Consider the following 17,279-nt stretch of genomic DNA (forward strand, 5'->3'; position numbering starts at 1 on the left):
CACCGAAAAGTCATCTGAGAAAGAAAAAGGTGGAGAAACTAAAATCCAAGTTGTCTGGATAGCAGTCATTTTTCATTAAACAAACTTCAAAAGCGAAAGCCGCCACCGAAGCATCGTTTCGGGTGAGACACGTCATTGTTAAAAACAATAAGTCCTTCCTAGATGGAAAGATGTTAAAAGAAGCATTCATTGAAGCATATGACTCATTGTTCCAATACTTAAAAAATAATCAACTCAGGTAATTACAAAAAAATGTTAATAGTTAATTGTTATGTGTGTTGTGCAATACTAGCTCATCGACATACTGTATATTGTACATACAAAGAATGCAAGACACTTGAAAATAATTACATTTTTGTCGTGGGTAGAGCGTTGTGACGTGGTCGTTTTATAAGTAACTCGCATGCTGAAAAGATTGGTGTGCCCTGCGATTGGCTGATAACCAGTTCAGGTTGTACCCCGCCTACTGCCCGAGGACAGCTGGGATAGCCTTGTGAGGACGGATGAAGGGTGGTTAAGATTTTTTTTGTGTGTGTAATTGCAATGAGCTGTCTGTTTAGGCCGCCAGATGTCGCAATCTTACAAATGTTTCATCGTTTAAACGTCACAAAGAGTGAAATATTACCCAAATGTTTTTTTTTAATAATGAAAATTGACTATAACTATGAGAAGAGAAAAACCCGACATAATATCACAAGGGGTGAATATTCCAAAAAAAAAAAAAGGGTTCGGTGGTGCTTACGTCAACAAGGAAGTGGGTACACGTCACATGGAAAACACCTGAACACGATTACAGGAATAAAAAACAAACAAGATCGGGTGAACAGGTGGCCAGTGGAAATTGGAAAATTAAGTTGGTAGAGATGGTTTGCGGAGGATTTGTTTGCACCAAAAATTCCCTTTGCGCACTCAATGTCCTTTACGTGGTAAGTGCTGTACTTTACTTTTTTAAAATGCGTCATGAATACGGTTAAGTGTTATCTTTGTACTTCAACCTTTCACAGCATAATGCTGCTGCATTTATTATTATGTATTTGTTTGTATGACGTCGTATTCTCCCCAATTAATGTGATGACGATATCGGATAGGGCTCGTCATTGACTTATATTTTGCTTAAAGTTTAGAATTGAATATTTACAACGCGGTGGCGTTTTATTTTAGGGTAAAATATGGTCTCACGAGTGAATTTCCTCACTTGACTGAATTTGTGGATTGTCATTTAACTTTACATGACTTTCGATCATATTGATTTTAAATTTGGAACGGCTTAAACGATATGCGAGTTTGAGTTAAAATTGGCTTTATTATACATTTTTACGAAATAAACTAAATTATGAAACCCAATTTAAAATGCAGACAAATCTATATTCAGTAGAACAGAACTGTCATTTATGAATACAGTGGTCCCTTGAAACACGAGTGACTCGACTTCAAGGTTTTTCGAGGCACGAGTTGTTATTCATATACCTACTTTTTTTCTTTCATTGCAAGCGCAGGTGTAGGGCAGGGAACTGAACTCGGAAGCACTTTGGCAAATGGTGACCAATTCTTCCAAAAATATTCATAAAGCTGTTTATAGCTACTCCCAGTTGTAACTTGGTGTGCAACTAAACATTGAAAAAAGACAATAACACCATGTCATTTTAAAAACGACCACAAAGCCTTTGTCTGCTAGCTTAACGCTAACGTAAAAAAAGAGGATATATGTTGTGGCATTATAAACATTTCAATAATATATTGAACACAAATGGTAAAGCAACACACAGACTGCCAATACAACAGTACTCAGTTGTATATTCTCTTTCCTGTGAAGAATAACTAGTAGTGCCGCAATGATCAGATGAGACATCTCGAGGCACCACTGTACCTTTTCTATTTGAAAAAGTTTAACGAACTCAATGGAAAAACACATTTGAGTTTTGTATTTTAAAATGAAAGTTATATTTGCTGTATCTTTTTAAATGGTGGTCAGTACAAAACCAGCCTCATCAGCATTCTAAATATCTGGTCCATATGACAGACTTGAGCTCCTGACTTTTTTTTTTTAACTCAAAAGAAATTGATTATTTTTCATCATAAAGATGTATTTTTGATTTTTTTTTCACAAAACCCCCCAATTCTATGCAATTATGACATGTGTTGTCACCTCAGCTGGTGAGCCTGCTGCTTGTGGGCGTGGCGGCGTGGGGCAAATGGTTCGGCCTGGTGTCCAGCATCCAGGTGGTGGCGGGCGTGATCTGCGTGGGCATCTTCCTGCTCCTGGTGGCCTTTGTGGGGCTGTGCGGTGCCCTACGACACCACCAGGTGCTGCTTTTCTTCGTATCCTTGCGGCAGAACTACTCTCCCTCTGGACTTGAGTACAAATACAGAGGTAATTGCTGATAGATGCCATACGATGGCCGCAAAGCACAACTTATCAATTTGATTGGGTGACGCACTGTTTAAAATTAAGCTCCAACATAGTTATAGATTACAAAAATATACAATATCTGAAAAATGTGTTAGTACAGTATGGAATGATGAAATTTATGAAGATTTACTATAAAGTTGTCTCTAGGGCTGAAACAGTGAATAGAGTCTTGCCCCGACATGCGATTTTTATGTCGTTGCTTACTTCCATCAGTCTGTGGCGTTTCCTTAACATAGCAGTACATGATCATCCTGTCGCTGGTGTTTGTGGTGCAGCTGTCTGTGTCCTGCGCCTGTCTGGCCCTCAACGAAGACCAGCGGGTAAGGCCTTTGTTCCAATCGGAGCCCTCGCTCCACAGTCGCATGGACTTGACTGATTTCCTGATGTCTTCTCAGAATCATCTCCTAGAAGTGGGCTGGAACAAGTCGGAGTCAATGCAGATGGATGTGGAAAAGACACTGAATTGTTGCGGCTTCTCCCACGTGGACTACAACAGATCGTGTGCCGCCGTAAGGAACCCGGCCGGGCCCCTGGGAGTACAATCTCATCCTATATTTGGCTCCCACATTTTGTCTGGATTTTCACTAAAAGACAACATAGGATATTATTCAGTCCATAATGTCTTTGAATACTGTACCCTAAAAGCAAAAGGACCCGAATTTTCGTTAGGTGCACTTTTAGACAAACCTAGGGTGTCCCCAATGGTTTTTGGTTACTGCTACACTGTTCATAGTTAGCCTTTAAAAAATGTGCAGCTAATCTCACTTGTGATAAGTAGCACTTTTACTGCGTATCTGTTGTCCCCCCCCTCCAAAAAAAAAAAAAACCTTCCAAACTTGATAAAAAATTGTTTAAAATTAAGGGGAAATTGTGTGTCTCTACTGCATTTGCTTTCTCTCCTTAAAATACCTTTCCCCCCCTTCAAGATTTGTTTTAAGCAGCAGCCACCATTGTCATGCACCACATGCTCAGACATCATCGAGAAGTATGCTGGACAAGTACTGCGCTTCGTGGGTGGTATTGGACTATTCTTCAGCTTCACAGAGGTCAATATGGGTCATGTTTGGTTATTCTCTTTTTGTCTTCTTAATTACAATTAGCATACAGCAAAAACAATGCAACCGTTTCTTTTTACAGCTCAAAAGGCATAGTTTTCCATTATTATTTCTGAAATATGACTTCAGGTTTAGAGTTGATTTGTTTAATTAAAAAAAAAACGCTTCTGGCACGAGGGATCAAACTGAAGTTTAGAACATCTTTTAACTCTGTTTTTAAAAATTCTAAAATATACTCTTTTACAATGTTCTCGTTCCATGACAGATGCTTGGTGTTTGGCTGGCCCGTCGCTACAGAAACATAAAAGACCCCCGATCAAATCCCGGAGCCTTCCTATAATGATCAATTGTCTTGCTTTTGTAATTATGATACTTACTATTTACATTGTACGGCTTTCCCGTTGGCAAATGCTAAGAAGTGTGTATGATTTAAAGACATGTTTCCTATTCTTTTCATGTGTTGGTGACCCAGTGCTCAAAACCACTACGAATGGCAGCATAGCATAGTTTCGCATGTTGGCTTCAATGTTAACACATTCCCCAGAAACTCACTTTATGTATTTACTACTTTGGGGGTGATTGCACGAACTATGCACTATGGACGGTTAGCTTTAAGGCTGAGACACTGATAGTAGCCATGTGAAGTCAGGCAAACGTTTATCTCGTCTAAGCTATACTGTTAAATATTCTTTTCACATGTGGATGACACGATCAATGCTCAAAGTCTAGCATGTAAGCTTGAATGTAATCTAGGGTTTGTTTTTTTCGAGGATAATGCAAAAAAGCATAGTTAACCAGTTGCTTTTCACACACTGAAAGTAGTTACCAGCCCTGCCAGCTCCTCATTCCTGTTAGCTGTCTAAGCTAAGGATGTTCAATGGCTTTTGAATTGATCTTAAAAAGATGCTACCCCTGTCAAAATATTTCACACAACTGAATTGTCTTAGTATACTCTATGGCAGAAAATCTATTGACAATGATAGCATGTTAACACTACAGCATATCAACACCTGAGGCACATTTGATAAAATACCTTCAGGCTTTTTTTTTTTGTGGATAATTTGGGTTTTCAAAATTATGGATTCAAAAAGTGTGCACGTTTAAATCTTGAAAATTTGATTGATATCTTCATTATGTCCTTCCAATGGAGTGTTCGGCAATAAATGTCTAATGTGGAGTCCTTTCAGTGTGTCTACATTTTTCACACACACCTTGGACAAATAATGTTTTAAAGCCAAACAAGTCAATAACAAAGGCTCTGGACATTCAAATTTACACGATGATGAGGTCTGAAATTTAGCCGTCTTACCTCTACAGTGTGTGAAATAACAGCAATGTCATAATGGGTGTTGTGTCAAAGACAATGGCTGTGTCCACATTTACGGGCTGGGTCACCCGAAGCCTGCATTTTTGGCCACATGATGTGACTCGATCGCATATGGTGTCAAAATTCGTATTCGTTCTTTCAAGGTGTCGAAGTACCTAGCCGGCGAATTGTCATTCTCAAATTTGGAAACCGCATGTGGTCGAGTCGTAGGAGGAAGTGATGTCACAAAACGCGCCCTGTGAAATTGGACACAGCCAACGTGTGTGTGAGTCATGTCTTGGTGGCGTCTGTCAGTGAGGAAAGAGGATGAGCATACCTTACTCAACAGGATGACAAGCAGGAAGTTGAGCAGGTGGTTTGACCTGTTTTGTACTTTCACATGTCAGCTGCGCCATAAAACCAGCAAGAGGAGAAATCCTATTTGGTAAGGGAAGGAATATTGGACCGTGATAATTGATTAAAGCCATAAATTGTGTCCTTGTTGGATAAGCCAGGTGACCCTTGGTGTCAAATACAGTACAAGATAAACAAGGTGCAATGGGATATGAATGCAACCTTGGGGGAAATCTTCATTGGTGTTACACAGATTATTCACTATCACTTCAATCTGGAAAATGTTTTTTTCCTTATTCGAACTTTACTCTGTAAAATGACTTTTTACCTCAAAAACAATGTATTCTAACTCCACAACTACACTTTTCTTCTTTCAAAATTCTGACTTTATATCAAAGTGTAATTGTTTCTTTTCACGGATGCTCTATTGATTACTATACTACTTAAAAACACCCTAAAAACACAAAAAATGTAGTATTTAATATATGTATGTTTTAAATCAATCGTGTGACAATAATTATGTTTATTAAACCAAGATTGTTTATTAAGCATTACTGTACATTCATGTACGAAAAACCCCATGAAAGGTGACACACAAGCACTGGGGAGCGCAGAAGTGGAATAATACAGCGCCTTCTGGTGGACAAATGCATCAGCGCATTGGACACAAGCAATATGTTTGTTTTTGTTTTTGTTTTTACCTTTGCCGTTAATAGTGTGATGATTTTTTTTTTGTTTAAAATTAAGGTTTTGCTGTACATTGATGTACGAAACAAGAGTTTCGAGAGACGGCCGAGAGGGAGACGGTTCAAGTTAAAAAAACGTCTCCAAAAAAAAAAAAAAAAAGGATTCACAAAATCAACAAATCGACGAAATCAGCCTCAGTCAAATCAAATCAGAACATTAAGAACAGTTGGGAGTAAAGGACACACAGAACAATAATAAATAGGCACTATTAGCATCCTGTCATTAGAACTGGGCTGAGTGAAAAGAAGAGAAAAGGAGTGAAGAAGGAAGGAAGGAGGGAAGGCGGAAAGGACGTACGATGTGGTATGGGTGGGTCGGCAATGACGATGGAAAGCGTACTACGAATCTGACAAGAAGGCTCTGTGCGTGTCTGGGAATTGCTGAGCGCTGAAGTCAGTGTCGTCTCGCACTCGCTTTTTGATGTCTGCTTTCACCTGTGTGGACATACAAAGACAAAAAACTCATTTTAGTCGCGGGCCAATTTGGAGTTACGTCTTCTCCCGACAACAAATATTTTTTAAACATTGGAAAAAAGCATGAACTTGCAAATTCGTAGGTGCCAAGTATACGGAGGTTGATCGTACGGTTTATTTGGAGAACTGCGAAAGCGAGCAAGTCTTCTTTTCACTTCCTTACAAGTGATGTTATATGATAATCTCCAATTTCTTCAAATGAGATCAGGCACTAAAGAATACATTAAAAAATGTGTTTACAAATGTGGGTGTTTTATTCACGGTGTGTACAGCGTTGCATAGCGGTAAAACTATCAAAAACAGATTCTAAATGATCTCAGATTTTCACCTATTGCAGGAGGGTCTTAACAGCATCCCCTGCACTCTAAAAGCCATATGTACTTGTGATGTAATTTTTCAGGAATTTTAGCTAAATTGCAGTAAAGAGTAGCATTTACCTGCTCCGAGTAAGCTTCCCTCAACTGGGGTGAGTCCAGCTCTTCCTGCAAACGCTCGCCGGACGTGATGGGCTTGACGCCAGCTGTCCTGGCCGCCTGGCTCACGGCATCCGACAGCGACACCAGGCTCCCGCTGCCCAGTCCCGTCTGAGAGAGAAATCGAGAAATAAATAAAAACACAGCAGTGCAGTGAGGAGGGAGGTTAATTCATTTTGCGTCAATTTACTCTGCAAGCAATTTCCTGACCTTCCTGCGTTTGGCCGGCATGCCGTGCAAGTAGGCGTCGGACAGCGGCGGCTGCGCCTTCATCTTCCTCTGGGTCATCATGTCGCAACGGATGATGGGCACCCACTCCTGCAAAAACATGACAAAATCTAAATCATCAAGGGAATCTATGTATTATTTCCCTTGAACTGCAGGGAGCTGTCACCGCGGCATCCATTTTCTGAAGCCAACATACACGCTTCTTTGTGCATTTGAACCCTTGACTGACAAACTTCCTACTAATCTACAAAATCCTAAAAAACAAACAATTCCCGGGTACCAATGAAAGAAAACATTCTCACAGGAGGTACAGTAGCTGCCCAGGCTTCCGACTCTCCAGCCGAGACCTCGCTGGTGCCCTCGGCTCCCGCCGCCGCCTTGTCACCACCCAACGGTGCAGCCCCACCTGCGGTGCCCAGGTCGGCGGGTGCAGCTCTAGTCTCCCGTGACGACGACACCGACATGGCCTCCTCTGCTGTGGTAGCGGCGGCTGGCGAGAGGGTCTCGCTCATCTTTAGGCAGGGGAAAAGAAGGCAGAAAAAAAGGAGAGGAAAGCAAGGAAAAGTCAAGCGGCGGTTTAAATATCACGTGTAAGTAATGAATTAGAAAGGAGAAGGAGACAGATGGTTTACCGTCGCACTTTGTGTCTGTTCTGGTTCCTGTGTGTCAGTCGCGGCGGGCTGGTCCCTCTGTGAAAACAAAAATGTGATATATTTTTTATGAGCATTTAAGATGGCCAACGTAACAGGATATAAAAAGAAATGCTTCCTCGACATACAGCATGTGACCTGTGGATGACTTAACTTTACTTCTAGACAACTTAAAAAAAACATGCAGCATTCTTTCACTTGGTTACTTTCCAGAAACTGCAGGAAAAAGTAAACAGTGGAATCTCGAGGTACGAACTTAATTGGTTTTGTGATCCTGTTTGGAACTTGAAGCACCCCTAAGTCAAGATCATTTTTCCCATTGAGATGAATGGAAATGCAAATAATCCATTCCAGTCCCCAAATTTATACTCCCTCACTCTTCAAAGCAGCCAACCACCATACCATGAGAGTTCTTCAACTCTTTCACTCTGAGAATAAGTGGAAAGAAAAAAAAATGGATGGATATATAGGGTACTACAAATAGTGTGTCTTTATGGAAAATCAATCTTTGTTCGTCTATCTATGCCAGCAACATATAGTGAGAGGCAGAACTATTAATTGCTCGTTCACTGGATGGCAAAAGGACCAATTTACCCGTGTTACCATCTGCTGGCATTTATACAACAGAATACCGTATTGGCCCGAATATAAGATGGTGTTTTTTGCATTGAAATAAGACTGAAAAAGTGGGGGTCGTCTTATACTCGGGGTCCAGACATTATACCCATTCACAGCGCTAGATGGCGCCAGATATCAATGAAGCGAATGCTGAACTTGACTCCCCAGGCCAAAGTGAACCCCTGCCACGAAGAATAAAAATAAAAATAGCGGTAGCACGAAGATGAAAAATAAAAAATTGCGGTAAGAAGGAAAAGAGAAGAAAATAATAGAAGAGATAAAAGAAAATGGAGAAACATAGTGACAATCTGGAGAAAAGTGGGTTGAAGATCGGCCAGGTTAACCGGGAGCTGAGGAGAAGCTATGATGTCATTTACATTTCAAAAACCAGAAGCCATTCATTTACGAATGCAATTGCACTTTAGATTTGAATGATTCCGTGTTATATCTGCGCCAATACGGTAATAGCAAAGTGTTCATGTCAGATGATGCCAATGCCAGCATCTTGTGTGACACAATTCGGACAATTGCTTTACACACAACAGGGCAGATGAGGTGAGGGCCGGTCAACTTCCAATTGTTGTCCCATGTTGCGAATGTGTCCATGTCACACACCTTTGAGTTCTGCAATAATGAAACGCGTTTCCAAAAATGGAATCGAGCCACAATGCCACCGAAGCAGTGGTGGCATTTACCTGTGTGTAAACAATGTAATTCTGGATCTGCTCCGTGGTGATGGGAAGGTGCTCCAGGACGTACTGCAGCCTCATGGTCATCATGCTGGTCATCCAGTTGAGCAGGCTAGGGCTGACGTCGCTCGACATCCTCCGCTGGAAGTACGCACGCACGCATAGTAAGTAAAACCCAAGTTGTGCAACTAAGAGAAGAAAATGGAAAATATGGGCGCGAGTGGGAGAAGCGAGAATTGTTGGCATACGATGCGGTGATTGATGACGGCGGTCAGAGCGCGCTGGTCTCCTCTCAGGCAGTGCAGGTTAAGTGCAAGACACTCAAACAGAGCCTGGTTGCATAACTGAAGCAGACGAAGCCCGAAAGAATCATCTGGGAGACCGAGAGACAAAAAATATGTTTGGAAAAGAGATCAAAAGCTTAATTTTACATATCATACAACTAATCTACTTTTTACTCATCTACCACAAAGACGAGCATGTGGTAGCTTGCAAGTAGAGTTCAGTGAACAAGAGGTAACAGCGAAAAACAGCCACACAAATTAAGTGCACCTGTGCAACGAAGGATGTGTGTGGCGATGTGCGTCAGCTGCTGTCGAAAGAAGGACATGTTGGTTTGGGTGACATCCACACCCTCCAGCACGGTGACCGAGGATTCCCTCTGTGTGCGGCAACCGCCCCACAAAAAAACAAAACAAAAAAAAAGAAAACACACACATGACCACCACAAGAATGTACGACAAGGACAGCTTGGCTCAAGAAAATATATGTACTGTACTTACAAAGCTCTCTGTGATGTCTTCCTCCAGTTCTTGCACGATGGTGTCAGCAGCAGCCTGTGAAAAAATAAATGATTATCGTTGAATTATCCGCCTTCTTTTTGTTTCGTCTTCCATTTGTAGTTTATTTAGTTACTCATTTCCCCTTGTTCCCATATTGTTCTGCGTTTATCTGATTGTCCTGAATTGTGTGCACGAACGTTCAAGTATAATGGGTGGCAATGAAACGAAAAGCTGAGAACGAGCGATACTGACAGCGATGTTTGCATCGGTGGGCTCTTGGCCGTTGAGGTAGTTCTGGTGAAAGAACTGGGCCAGCTGGGTTTGGATACGGCCCAGCGGTTGGTGATGGCCGTGCAGCAGCATGACCAGGTCTGACATGGTGAACGTCTGACAAACCAGCATCAGCAGCTCACCGAAGAACCCTGACCGCAACAGACACACAATGAGGGCGCCATTGGGATCGTGCTCCTTCAGATGGACGTTCAAGATCAAAAGTGAATTAATTTTAGACAATAACAAAAAGAATGTTTTTGTGACACAAGTAATTAAACAAAATACGACATTGAATAAACCATGAAAAAAATCATTTCTATTTCGTAAATTTCACAAAGTAATCATTTTCCCCAAGTGAGATCCTAACGAGCGACAAACTCCGAAGTGTGACGTCACATCAAGACAATAGCGGGGTTCACTCTGGAAAATGTACAAAGCCAGTCCGAAATGAATTGGGAAAGTGTATGTCTCCGTGATACTTAACTCATTCAGTACCAGCCAATTCTAGACCAAGTCTGAAAAGACATTTAAAAACGTCTTTGGGAGTGAATGAGTTAATTGTGTCACCAACCAGATGGCTCCTCGGGGCTGATGAATATGTTGGTGCTCTGCGAGAGCCTTTGCATGAACTGCGCGATGCTCTCCGTGTCGTTCTGCGCCTGGCCCAAGGAGCCCATCATGCTGGTGAGGACGCCGCGCACGATGCCGATAAACGGCTCCGGGTTGAGGGCGTCGGTAGGCGCCGCTGCGGGGTTGGTCGCGGGATCGGTGCTTGCATTGGGAGCGCCGTTCGTGCCGGTGGACGGCGGAGGAGGTGGCGGCGGCGGCTGGGAGAAGATGGGCTGTGTGGAGTGGAGTGGAAAGGAGAGTGGAAATCAGCACCCAAATGTCACATGCCTGCTGTAGGTACTGGGGAAAACTTTATGGAAGCACCGCCTGCGCAGGATTTGTATTGATCTACAAAACAACATGGCAAAAGTGGCAAGGAAGAAGCAAACAGACCTGCTGCATCAAGTCAGCCACCCCGCGCATGAGGTTGGGGATGCTGGAGGTGGTGACCGTGATGGAGGGTGCCCCCGCCTGGCCGGTGGCGCCGAGCAGCGAGCCAAGCATTTGGCCGAGGTCCGGGTGCATCTCAGGCGGCTGGGCTTGCGCGCCACCGCTCCCCTCGGACTGATTCGGCGGGCCGGCGGTGTTGGTGTCGCCGCTCGAGACGGAGAAGGAGGAAGAGGATGTGTGGGATGAATCGGAAGAGGACGTGGAGGAGGATGTTGGGGCGGTGGTGGTGGTGGTGGAGGCGTTAGCCGTCTGACCAGCTGTGAAAATAAGAAATGTAGATGGCTGACAGCAAGCTTTCCTTTTCAAGCGGATCATAACTGTTCCCCAAAAATTTGGGGTACAGCAGTGCCACGAGATACTAGTTTAAATTGTCCCTTGAGCATACTCGGAACTCAAAACACTCATATCTGAAATCTTCTTTCCCAAGCGAAATGAATAAAGAAGTGCCATTAAAAATGCAACGTGGCAACTCAAAAATGTTTTTATAATTCTATGCGGCCCCAATTGTCTAAACACCGTATTATTATTAATATTGCGTTTGCCGAGTATGAATTAAGCAGATAAATCCACCTGTTTTGATCCATCTCAGGGGACTCGCTGTTGCCACTCGCTGTTGACTGAAAATGACATCACAGTTGCTCAGGGAACAGCGAATGATCAATTACAGCTCACCTGTTTTCTGAGTTTGGTCATGTGACTTTCACAAGTTAACCTGTGATCAAGACTGCTTGTTTGCATGGGAAAACTTGCTTGAAACTACTTGTTAATTGTTTTTAATTAAGCCGTTGCTTTAATAAAAGTTAAAACAATCATAACTACTGTCCTTAATAGACAAAGTAACTCCCCCTTTATCATTCAAGTGTTTACATCAATCGCTCTGTGTCACAGAAAAACGGCTGTTCCGGTTAACGAAGTGGCATATGCAAATGGCGGAACGGAATCGATCACAGCACCAGAGATCTTCAGTTGGAATGATTTCAATCAGAATGACCAACAAGGTCTCCATATAAAGTCAGCTACTAATGCGAGTCGTTTGCCCATCTATGGCATTTTGTGTTGTCTATTTTAAGGCAAGTCAAATGACTGGCATCACAGGGCATTACTGTATAAGGCTTTTGAGTGAAATTTCAGAGAGTGAATGCAAAATACACTACAATGTTCACAAGTGACGTTCATTTCACCCTCTGTAAACCTTTGAAGGCATATGGCCGACTTTTGGTACTTTTCGCACCTTGCAATGGGTTAATTTCGGCAGAGTAAAAAGTGTTCTGTAAGTCTTCACCCACAGGCTATTTTGATGAAGGCATGCAGTCGGACAAGTTATTAAGACACCTGGGAACTGTTTTGCATTTTGAAGAAAAATAGATAAATCTGTCGCCTCTTAAGATGTTTCGGGAATGAATGTATATTCTTGCCCATTTGTCCTGGCATCAGAAGCTGACCAACCACCGCACTGATCATCTGGTTGACAGCTGCAGCGTTGAAAGCCTGTAAAGACGACGATTGAATTCTTCAATTGCATCTTAGTGAAATTGACAGTCATTACTAAATCATGTTACCCACCTGCCCTGGCTGCTGGCCCGGCATGGCGGCCCTAACGTTGATGGTGGTGCCTCGGGTGCCGAACGCCGGCAGAGAGATGTTTGGAGCGAAAGGGGGCCGGGTGAACACCACTCTGGCTTGTGGGTGTGGGCCGGCGTGAGGGGGCGGCGGCGGTGCAGTGGGCGTGGTGGTCGGGGTGTTGGGACCTGTGGTTGTGGCTGAGGAATTGGCCGTGGAATTGTAGCCGGGAGGGGTGGGTTGCGGCGGGACCGGTTGGCCCGTGGCGGCAGCGGTGGCCGCGCTGGTCGCCACGGCCGTGGCGTACTGAGTGATCTGTTGCATGAGATTGCGCATGAAGTCGGGTGGAAGACCACCTAAAGGAAAGCAAAATCAGATTGAACAGTCATTTCGGTGGGCCGTCTTCATTGTAATGTTTAATATGAATTAAATAATAATATTAACTGAATAATCAAATGCATACTTTTACTTCATGTATCTGTCCAATTGTTTGTCACTTTTCAATTACAACAAATCAAACAATTTTTTTAATGGTCCAATTAATGGAACAAATAATACACAGTACACGCGCTTTATAATGTCAACGGGTGGTCATCTAAACTAAAGAATAGAGCGCAAAGTATGGCATGCCACCGCTCTTCTACCTGATGCTACATAGAAAACCAGCAAATTCATGGTAGGACAATATGCCCTCATCTCGTGTTGGTACCTTACACACAGCAAACTGGGAAAAATCTGGCCTCAATCAGCCAATGTAGAAAAAAAAAAGTTGCTCTAACTGGTAAAACATATTTTTACCTGGCTGTCCTGGCATCTGGTGACCAGTAGTCGGATTTGGACCTGTGCCTACACACACGCACACACAAATATCACAAAACAGACTATTTTTTGTAGAAGAAGCACAAACACTGGTATGACCACTAAGTTGATCCTGCAGAGGGGTAGAAAAATCACATTTATCCAATAAAACGCTGCACTGGCAGCAATTATGTGAAAGAAACATTCAATCAGTGGCAGGCAGGGGACAACACACCATCCGTGTTCATCTGCATCATGACCACCGGGCCTGCCTGGTGGCTGATCCTGATGACCCGGGGGCCGGCCTGGCCCTGCCCCTGCCCCTGTCCAGCCTGCTGATTGGACGGGGAAGTCTGGGGGGGAGAGGTCTGTCCCTGACCTGCCTGCTCCGACTGGCCGGCCGGCGGGGCGGGCGGGGCTTGTCCCTCGGTGCCGTTGGGTGCGGACATGGTGGCGCCCAGGTTCATCTATGGGGGGAACGCAGGTTTGAGTCAGCTGGATCCAATAAGGCAAAGTCGCACTCAGCAGAGGCCAAGGTATTTGTGCTCTGTCGAGACTCTTTAAGGGGAAGTCAAGTACCGGTAAAATTTTTGGCCAATTTATTTTCCCAGCCCTACTGTGTCCGTAGTAGATGTTTTCAAAATTGGGGAGTCAAAATTACATCAGATTAAGTCACAAAGTGTTTGTAATTGGTTACTCTTCCATCACTGGCCCCTTTCAAACTTACTTGCACGGGAATATGGTGGTGCACGGCGCCGGGCATCGTGACAGGAACTGTGTAGTGGGAGATGGGCCGCACCACGTGGAGGTGGCGCGGCACTGGGCTCAGGAGATTCAGCCGCAGGTCGCTCAGGGCCACCAAGGCGTTGCCCAAGAGACGCAGACACTCCCAGGTAAGGACCAGTGTCTGCTGGTCGTCCTCTCTTTCCTGCAGACATAAAGACGACACCAAGCTAAGGCTGGGTTTGAATGATTTTATTGATTATTTTGAGTATATTTTTGCAGCTTCTGGAGTTATTGGCGCATCACAGATGATGTGGAATGCTTTTCCGAACAATGTGCTGTCGTGGCCCTGTATAGTCATGATATAATATGAGTTTCAATGATTGTTTCATATTTAGCATCTTTATTTTAAGGCTTTTTTTTTCAATCTAAATTCTAAGTGAGTATTCAACAATTTATATTTTTTAGGTTTTATACCTTGTTCAAGCTATTCCTTATGGAAAGACATAACATGCAAACAATGTTTGCAGCACAGTCAAAAGATCAATGATGATCGATCAATTTAAGTGGCTTGAACTCAAAATAATAGGGGTGTTCACACGGCAAGATTTGGTCCGGTGCTACGCCGGGGCTGCCCCAGTAAAGCGTTCACACGTGGAAATTAGCTCCGGCGTAGCCCCGGAAAACAGCTTACACCGGACCAAATTTGATCCACCTCAGGGAGGTGGTTTAAAGATTTGCTCCAGAGCAAATGCTCGTTTGCGAAGCAGCACCGGTGTAAATTTGCACGTGTGAACGCAACTGGGTTAAATTTGCTCCAGAGCAAATGCTTGTGAAGAGTACGTACGGCGAGAATGCGTTGCTTTCGCGCTCTGTCGGACTTCCGTATGTGTTTGTTTAATAACGACACAAGACTTGGCTGGTAACATCTTTCCTTTTGTAAGAGACTGGACTGTCTCCGAGTTGTTTGTGTAGTTTGTTCCTTTGTTGTGTGTTCACAACCCGCCGCCCCCCATAGAATTTATTTTGTGATTTCCTCTCTTGATTTTCTGTTTGGCGCATTACGTGTTTGCTTTTCTGAGTGCCATTGAAGTCATCGTTGATTTACATTTTCGGGGGCCGTCACTCTCGAGCAGAAGGCACGGAGACCGAGAAGGAGAAGGACGTGCCTGTCCAGTAGTCGCTTGAGTTGTGTATACGTTTTAAAAAGAACCAACACGACAGCTCATTTGTTTTCTGTCGTTTTACTCCGCTGCAGAAACTGCCATGTGAACGCAAGTGGGGCTGCACCGACGCTGTGCCGGTGCAGACACGCTCAGCGGCTTTGTACGTGTGAACGCTCCACACAATTTGCTGCGGTGCAAAATATATCGCAACAAAATACATCGGTGCAGCGCCGGAGCAAATGTGTGCCGTGTGAACACCCCTATTGACAAATAAAAGGTATAGTGTGTAGAATTTACTGCCATTTAGCGGTGAATACATAGAATGCAATGACCTAAACTCGAAAATTTTGATTCAGAGAAACCACACTTCCCAAGCCTACCACCAATTTCTTCAGCAAAGATGCAAGCAAAATGTCATCCCAAACGACTTGTAGAATTCCCTCAAGTGATGGAGTAAGTGGCCTGGCATTTGTTACACATGCTTTAGTCATCATGTTGAGGAACTACGTTAGCTAAGTCTGTCTCCTTCTGGTATCCACAGAAGAAAGATGACGGGCGAAACATAGCAGCCTCCTGTAGGGGAGACGCGCCCTCTGTAATATAATTAGCAATCACTTCACCTGCAATTACATTAAAAAAAATAACAATAATAAAATCAGGCTGATGTGATAGATTAAGTCCTACTGTGTTGTTGTTGTATTCTGCGGACGTGGCCGTCTCCAAGATAGTGTGGGCTCTCTGGATGAAGGGCTGCAGCCTCTCCTCCACCCGCCGCAGTTCTGACAACATCTCGGCCAGCTCGGTCGGGCTGGGATGTCTAGTTGAAGAAAAACAATGACAGATTTACTTAAAATAAAAACAGAATGAGTCAATTGTGAATAACTACATGTGTGTGAGAGTCTCACTGGGGTCCAGGTTGAGGTGTCGGTCCCTCAGGTGGCGCCGAGGACGGCGGGGGTGGCGGCGGCGGCGTCACCGGGGGAGGAGAGGTGTCCATGGGCTGAGCAGAGGGAGAAGGGGTGGAGGTGGTGGACGAAGAGGAAGGAGGTGGTGGGGCACCGGTGGATGGAGTCTCTCTTTGGGTGTGAACAGACGGGTCGTCTGCCCGACCCTGACACAGGTGCAATTGCAGGAATTTACTAAATTGAATGTTGTAAACCAACTACTGAACTCGAAAGCCCAAAAAGTGAAAAGAAACAAAACACTGAAAATGATGAAAAATTCAAAACTATTATAACCTTGCAAATGAAGGGGATTAGTGGGACGTTGAAGCAAGTTGTGCCGGGGGTCTCACCTCCATCCTTTCAATGAGATCATTGACGTCCCTCAGCATGTTCTCAGCGAGCACCAATCTCAGCCGAGGTTCGCTGTGCACCGGCTGATCCATGTCAACATGCACGTTCACTGATCCGTTGCTCTGAAAGGGACAACGTGTGGACGAGAATATTCACGTGTTTAGATTATAAAATAGACTTGGCAGGTCCGAAAAGCACACAAACAAACACATAGCTTCTTCAATTAGTCGGATTAACCAGAAAGTTCTCAATCAATTACCAGGAAAGGTTGTGCTGGGGTGACACTGATTAGACACTAATCCTTGCTTCATGTTGGTGTGCCAAATGAATGATTAACTATAATGGGAATGAGTGTACGGTATAATATAAGCCCAAAAGAAAGTGTACATTTTACTTTGTGCCCCCTAGTCAGCCACTCTTGAAAACTAGTTGCAGAAGCCCGCGTAGTACGTGCCATTTTTTGTCGTGATCGACCACAACGCTCGCTATGCATCATTCCTGCAGCGTGTGTTGTGACTTACCCCAGTGCTGGTTGTCACTCTGGCGTTCCTCGCATTGTCTCCCATGCCGGACACCATCTGCTGTACTGACATCTAAACAGGAGCGGGAAACAAATGTCG

General features: G+C 43.9%; 2 protein-coding genes across 5 annotated transcripts in view; one reads left to right on the forward strand and one right to left on the reverse strand.

The window, feature by feature from the left end:
• Window positions 1-766: 766 nt before the first annotated feature.
• Window positions 767-4,642, forward strand: tspan13a (tetraspanin 13a). Its single transcript, XM_086114549.1, has 6 exons — window positions 767-926; window positions 2,152-2,319; window positions 2,650-2,730; window positions 2,806-2,919; window positions 3,337-3,456; window positions 3,731-4,642. The coding sequence occupies exons 1-6, from the start codon at window positions 864-866 to the stop codon at window positions 3,803-3,805; spliced, it is 621 nt and encodes a 206-aa protein (XP_085970675.1). The 5' UTR covers window positions 767-863; the 3' UTR covers window positions 3,806-4,642.
• A 1,000-nt stretch (window positions 4,643-5,642) lies between these two features.
• bag6 (BCL2 associated athanogene 6) overlaps window positions 5,643-17,279 on the reverse strand; it is a 44,175-nt gene continuing 32,538 nt past the window's right edge. For 3 of the 4 annotated variants that reach the window (XM_086114162.1, XM_086114164.1, XM_086114163.1), the window contains 21 exons: window positions 17,181-17,252; window positions 16,659-16,781; window positions 16,270-16,475; window positions 16,049-16,181; window positions 14,203-14,403; window positions 13,711-13,942; window positions 13,476-13,523; window positions 12,681-13,033; window positions 12,533-12,605; window positions 11,061-11,374; window positions 10,630-10,900; window positions 10,038-10,207; window positions 9,786-9,839; window positions 9,556-9,664; window positions 9,252-9,376; window positions 9,010-9,144; window positions 7,679-7,735; window positions 7,349-7,558; window positions 7,029-7,136; window positions 6,783-6,929; window positions 5,643-6,306 (listed from right to left, as the gene is read on the reverse strand). In XM_086114162.1, the coding sequence (XP_085970288.1) occupies window positions 6,211-6,306; window positions 6,783-6,929; window positions 7,029-7,136; window positions 7,349-7,558; window positions 7,679-7,735; window positions 9,010-9,144; window positions 9,252-9,376; window positions 9,556-9,664; window positions 9,786-9,839; window positions 10,038-10,207; window positions 10,630-10,900; window positions 11,061-11,374; window positions 12,533-12,605; window positions 12,681-13,033; window positions 13,476-13,523; window positions 13,711-13,942; window positions 14,203-14,403; window positions 16,049-16,181; window positions 16,270-16,475; window positions 16,659-16,781; window positions 17,181-17,252 (3,237 nt within the window). In that variant the 3' untranslated portion in view covers window positions 5,643-6,210. The remainder of the gene's footprint in view (window positions 6,307-6,782; window positions 6,930-7,028; window positions 7,137-7,348; window positions 7,559-7,678; window positions 7,736-9,009; window positions 9,145-9,251; window positions 9,377-9,555; window positions 9,665-9,785; window positions 9,840-10,037; window positions 10,208-10,629; window positions 10,901-11,060; window positions 11,375-12,532; window positions 12,606-12,680; window positions 13,034-13,475; window positions 13,524-13,710; window positions 13,943-14,202; window positions 14,404-16,048; window positions 16,182-16,269; window positions 16,476-16,658; window positions 16,782-17,180; window positions 17,253-17,279) is intronic. The other variant, XM_086114165.1, reaches the window with a different exon arrangement.

This window comes from Hippocampus guttulatus, chromosome 6 (assembly GCF_054856545.1).
Source record: "Hippocampus guttulatus isolate MCC_2025c chromosome 6, RoL_Hgut_1.0, whole genome shotgun sequence".
Classification (NCBI taxonomy): Eukaryota; Metazoa; Chordata; class Actinopteri; order Syngnathiformes; family Syngnathidae; genus Hippocampus; species Hippocampus guttulatus.

Excerpts from the sequence above, each read along its gene's own strand:
- tspan13a (XM_086114549.1), top strand. The coding sequence starts at position 864 with ATGGTTTGCGGAGGATTTGTTTGCACCAAAAATTCCCTTTGCGCACTC. Across the intron at positions 927-2,151 it reads CACTCAATGTCCTTTACGTG|CTGGTGAGCCTGCTGCTTGT; the intron begins GTAAGTGCTGTA and ends TTGTCACCTCAG. Across the intron at positions 2,920-3,336 it reads ACAACAGATCGTGTGCCGCC|ATTTGTTTTAAGCAGCAGCC; the intron begins GTAAGGAACCCG and ends CCCCCCTTCAAG.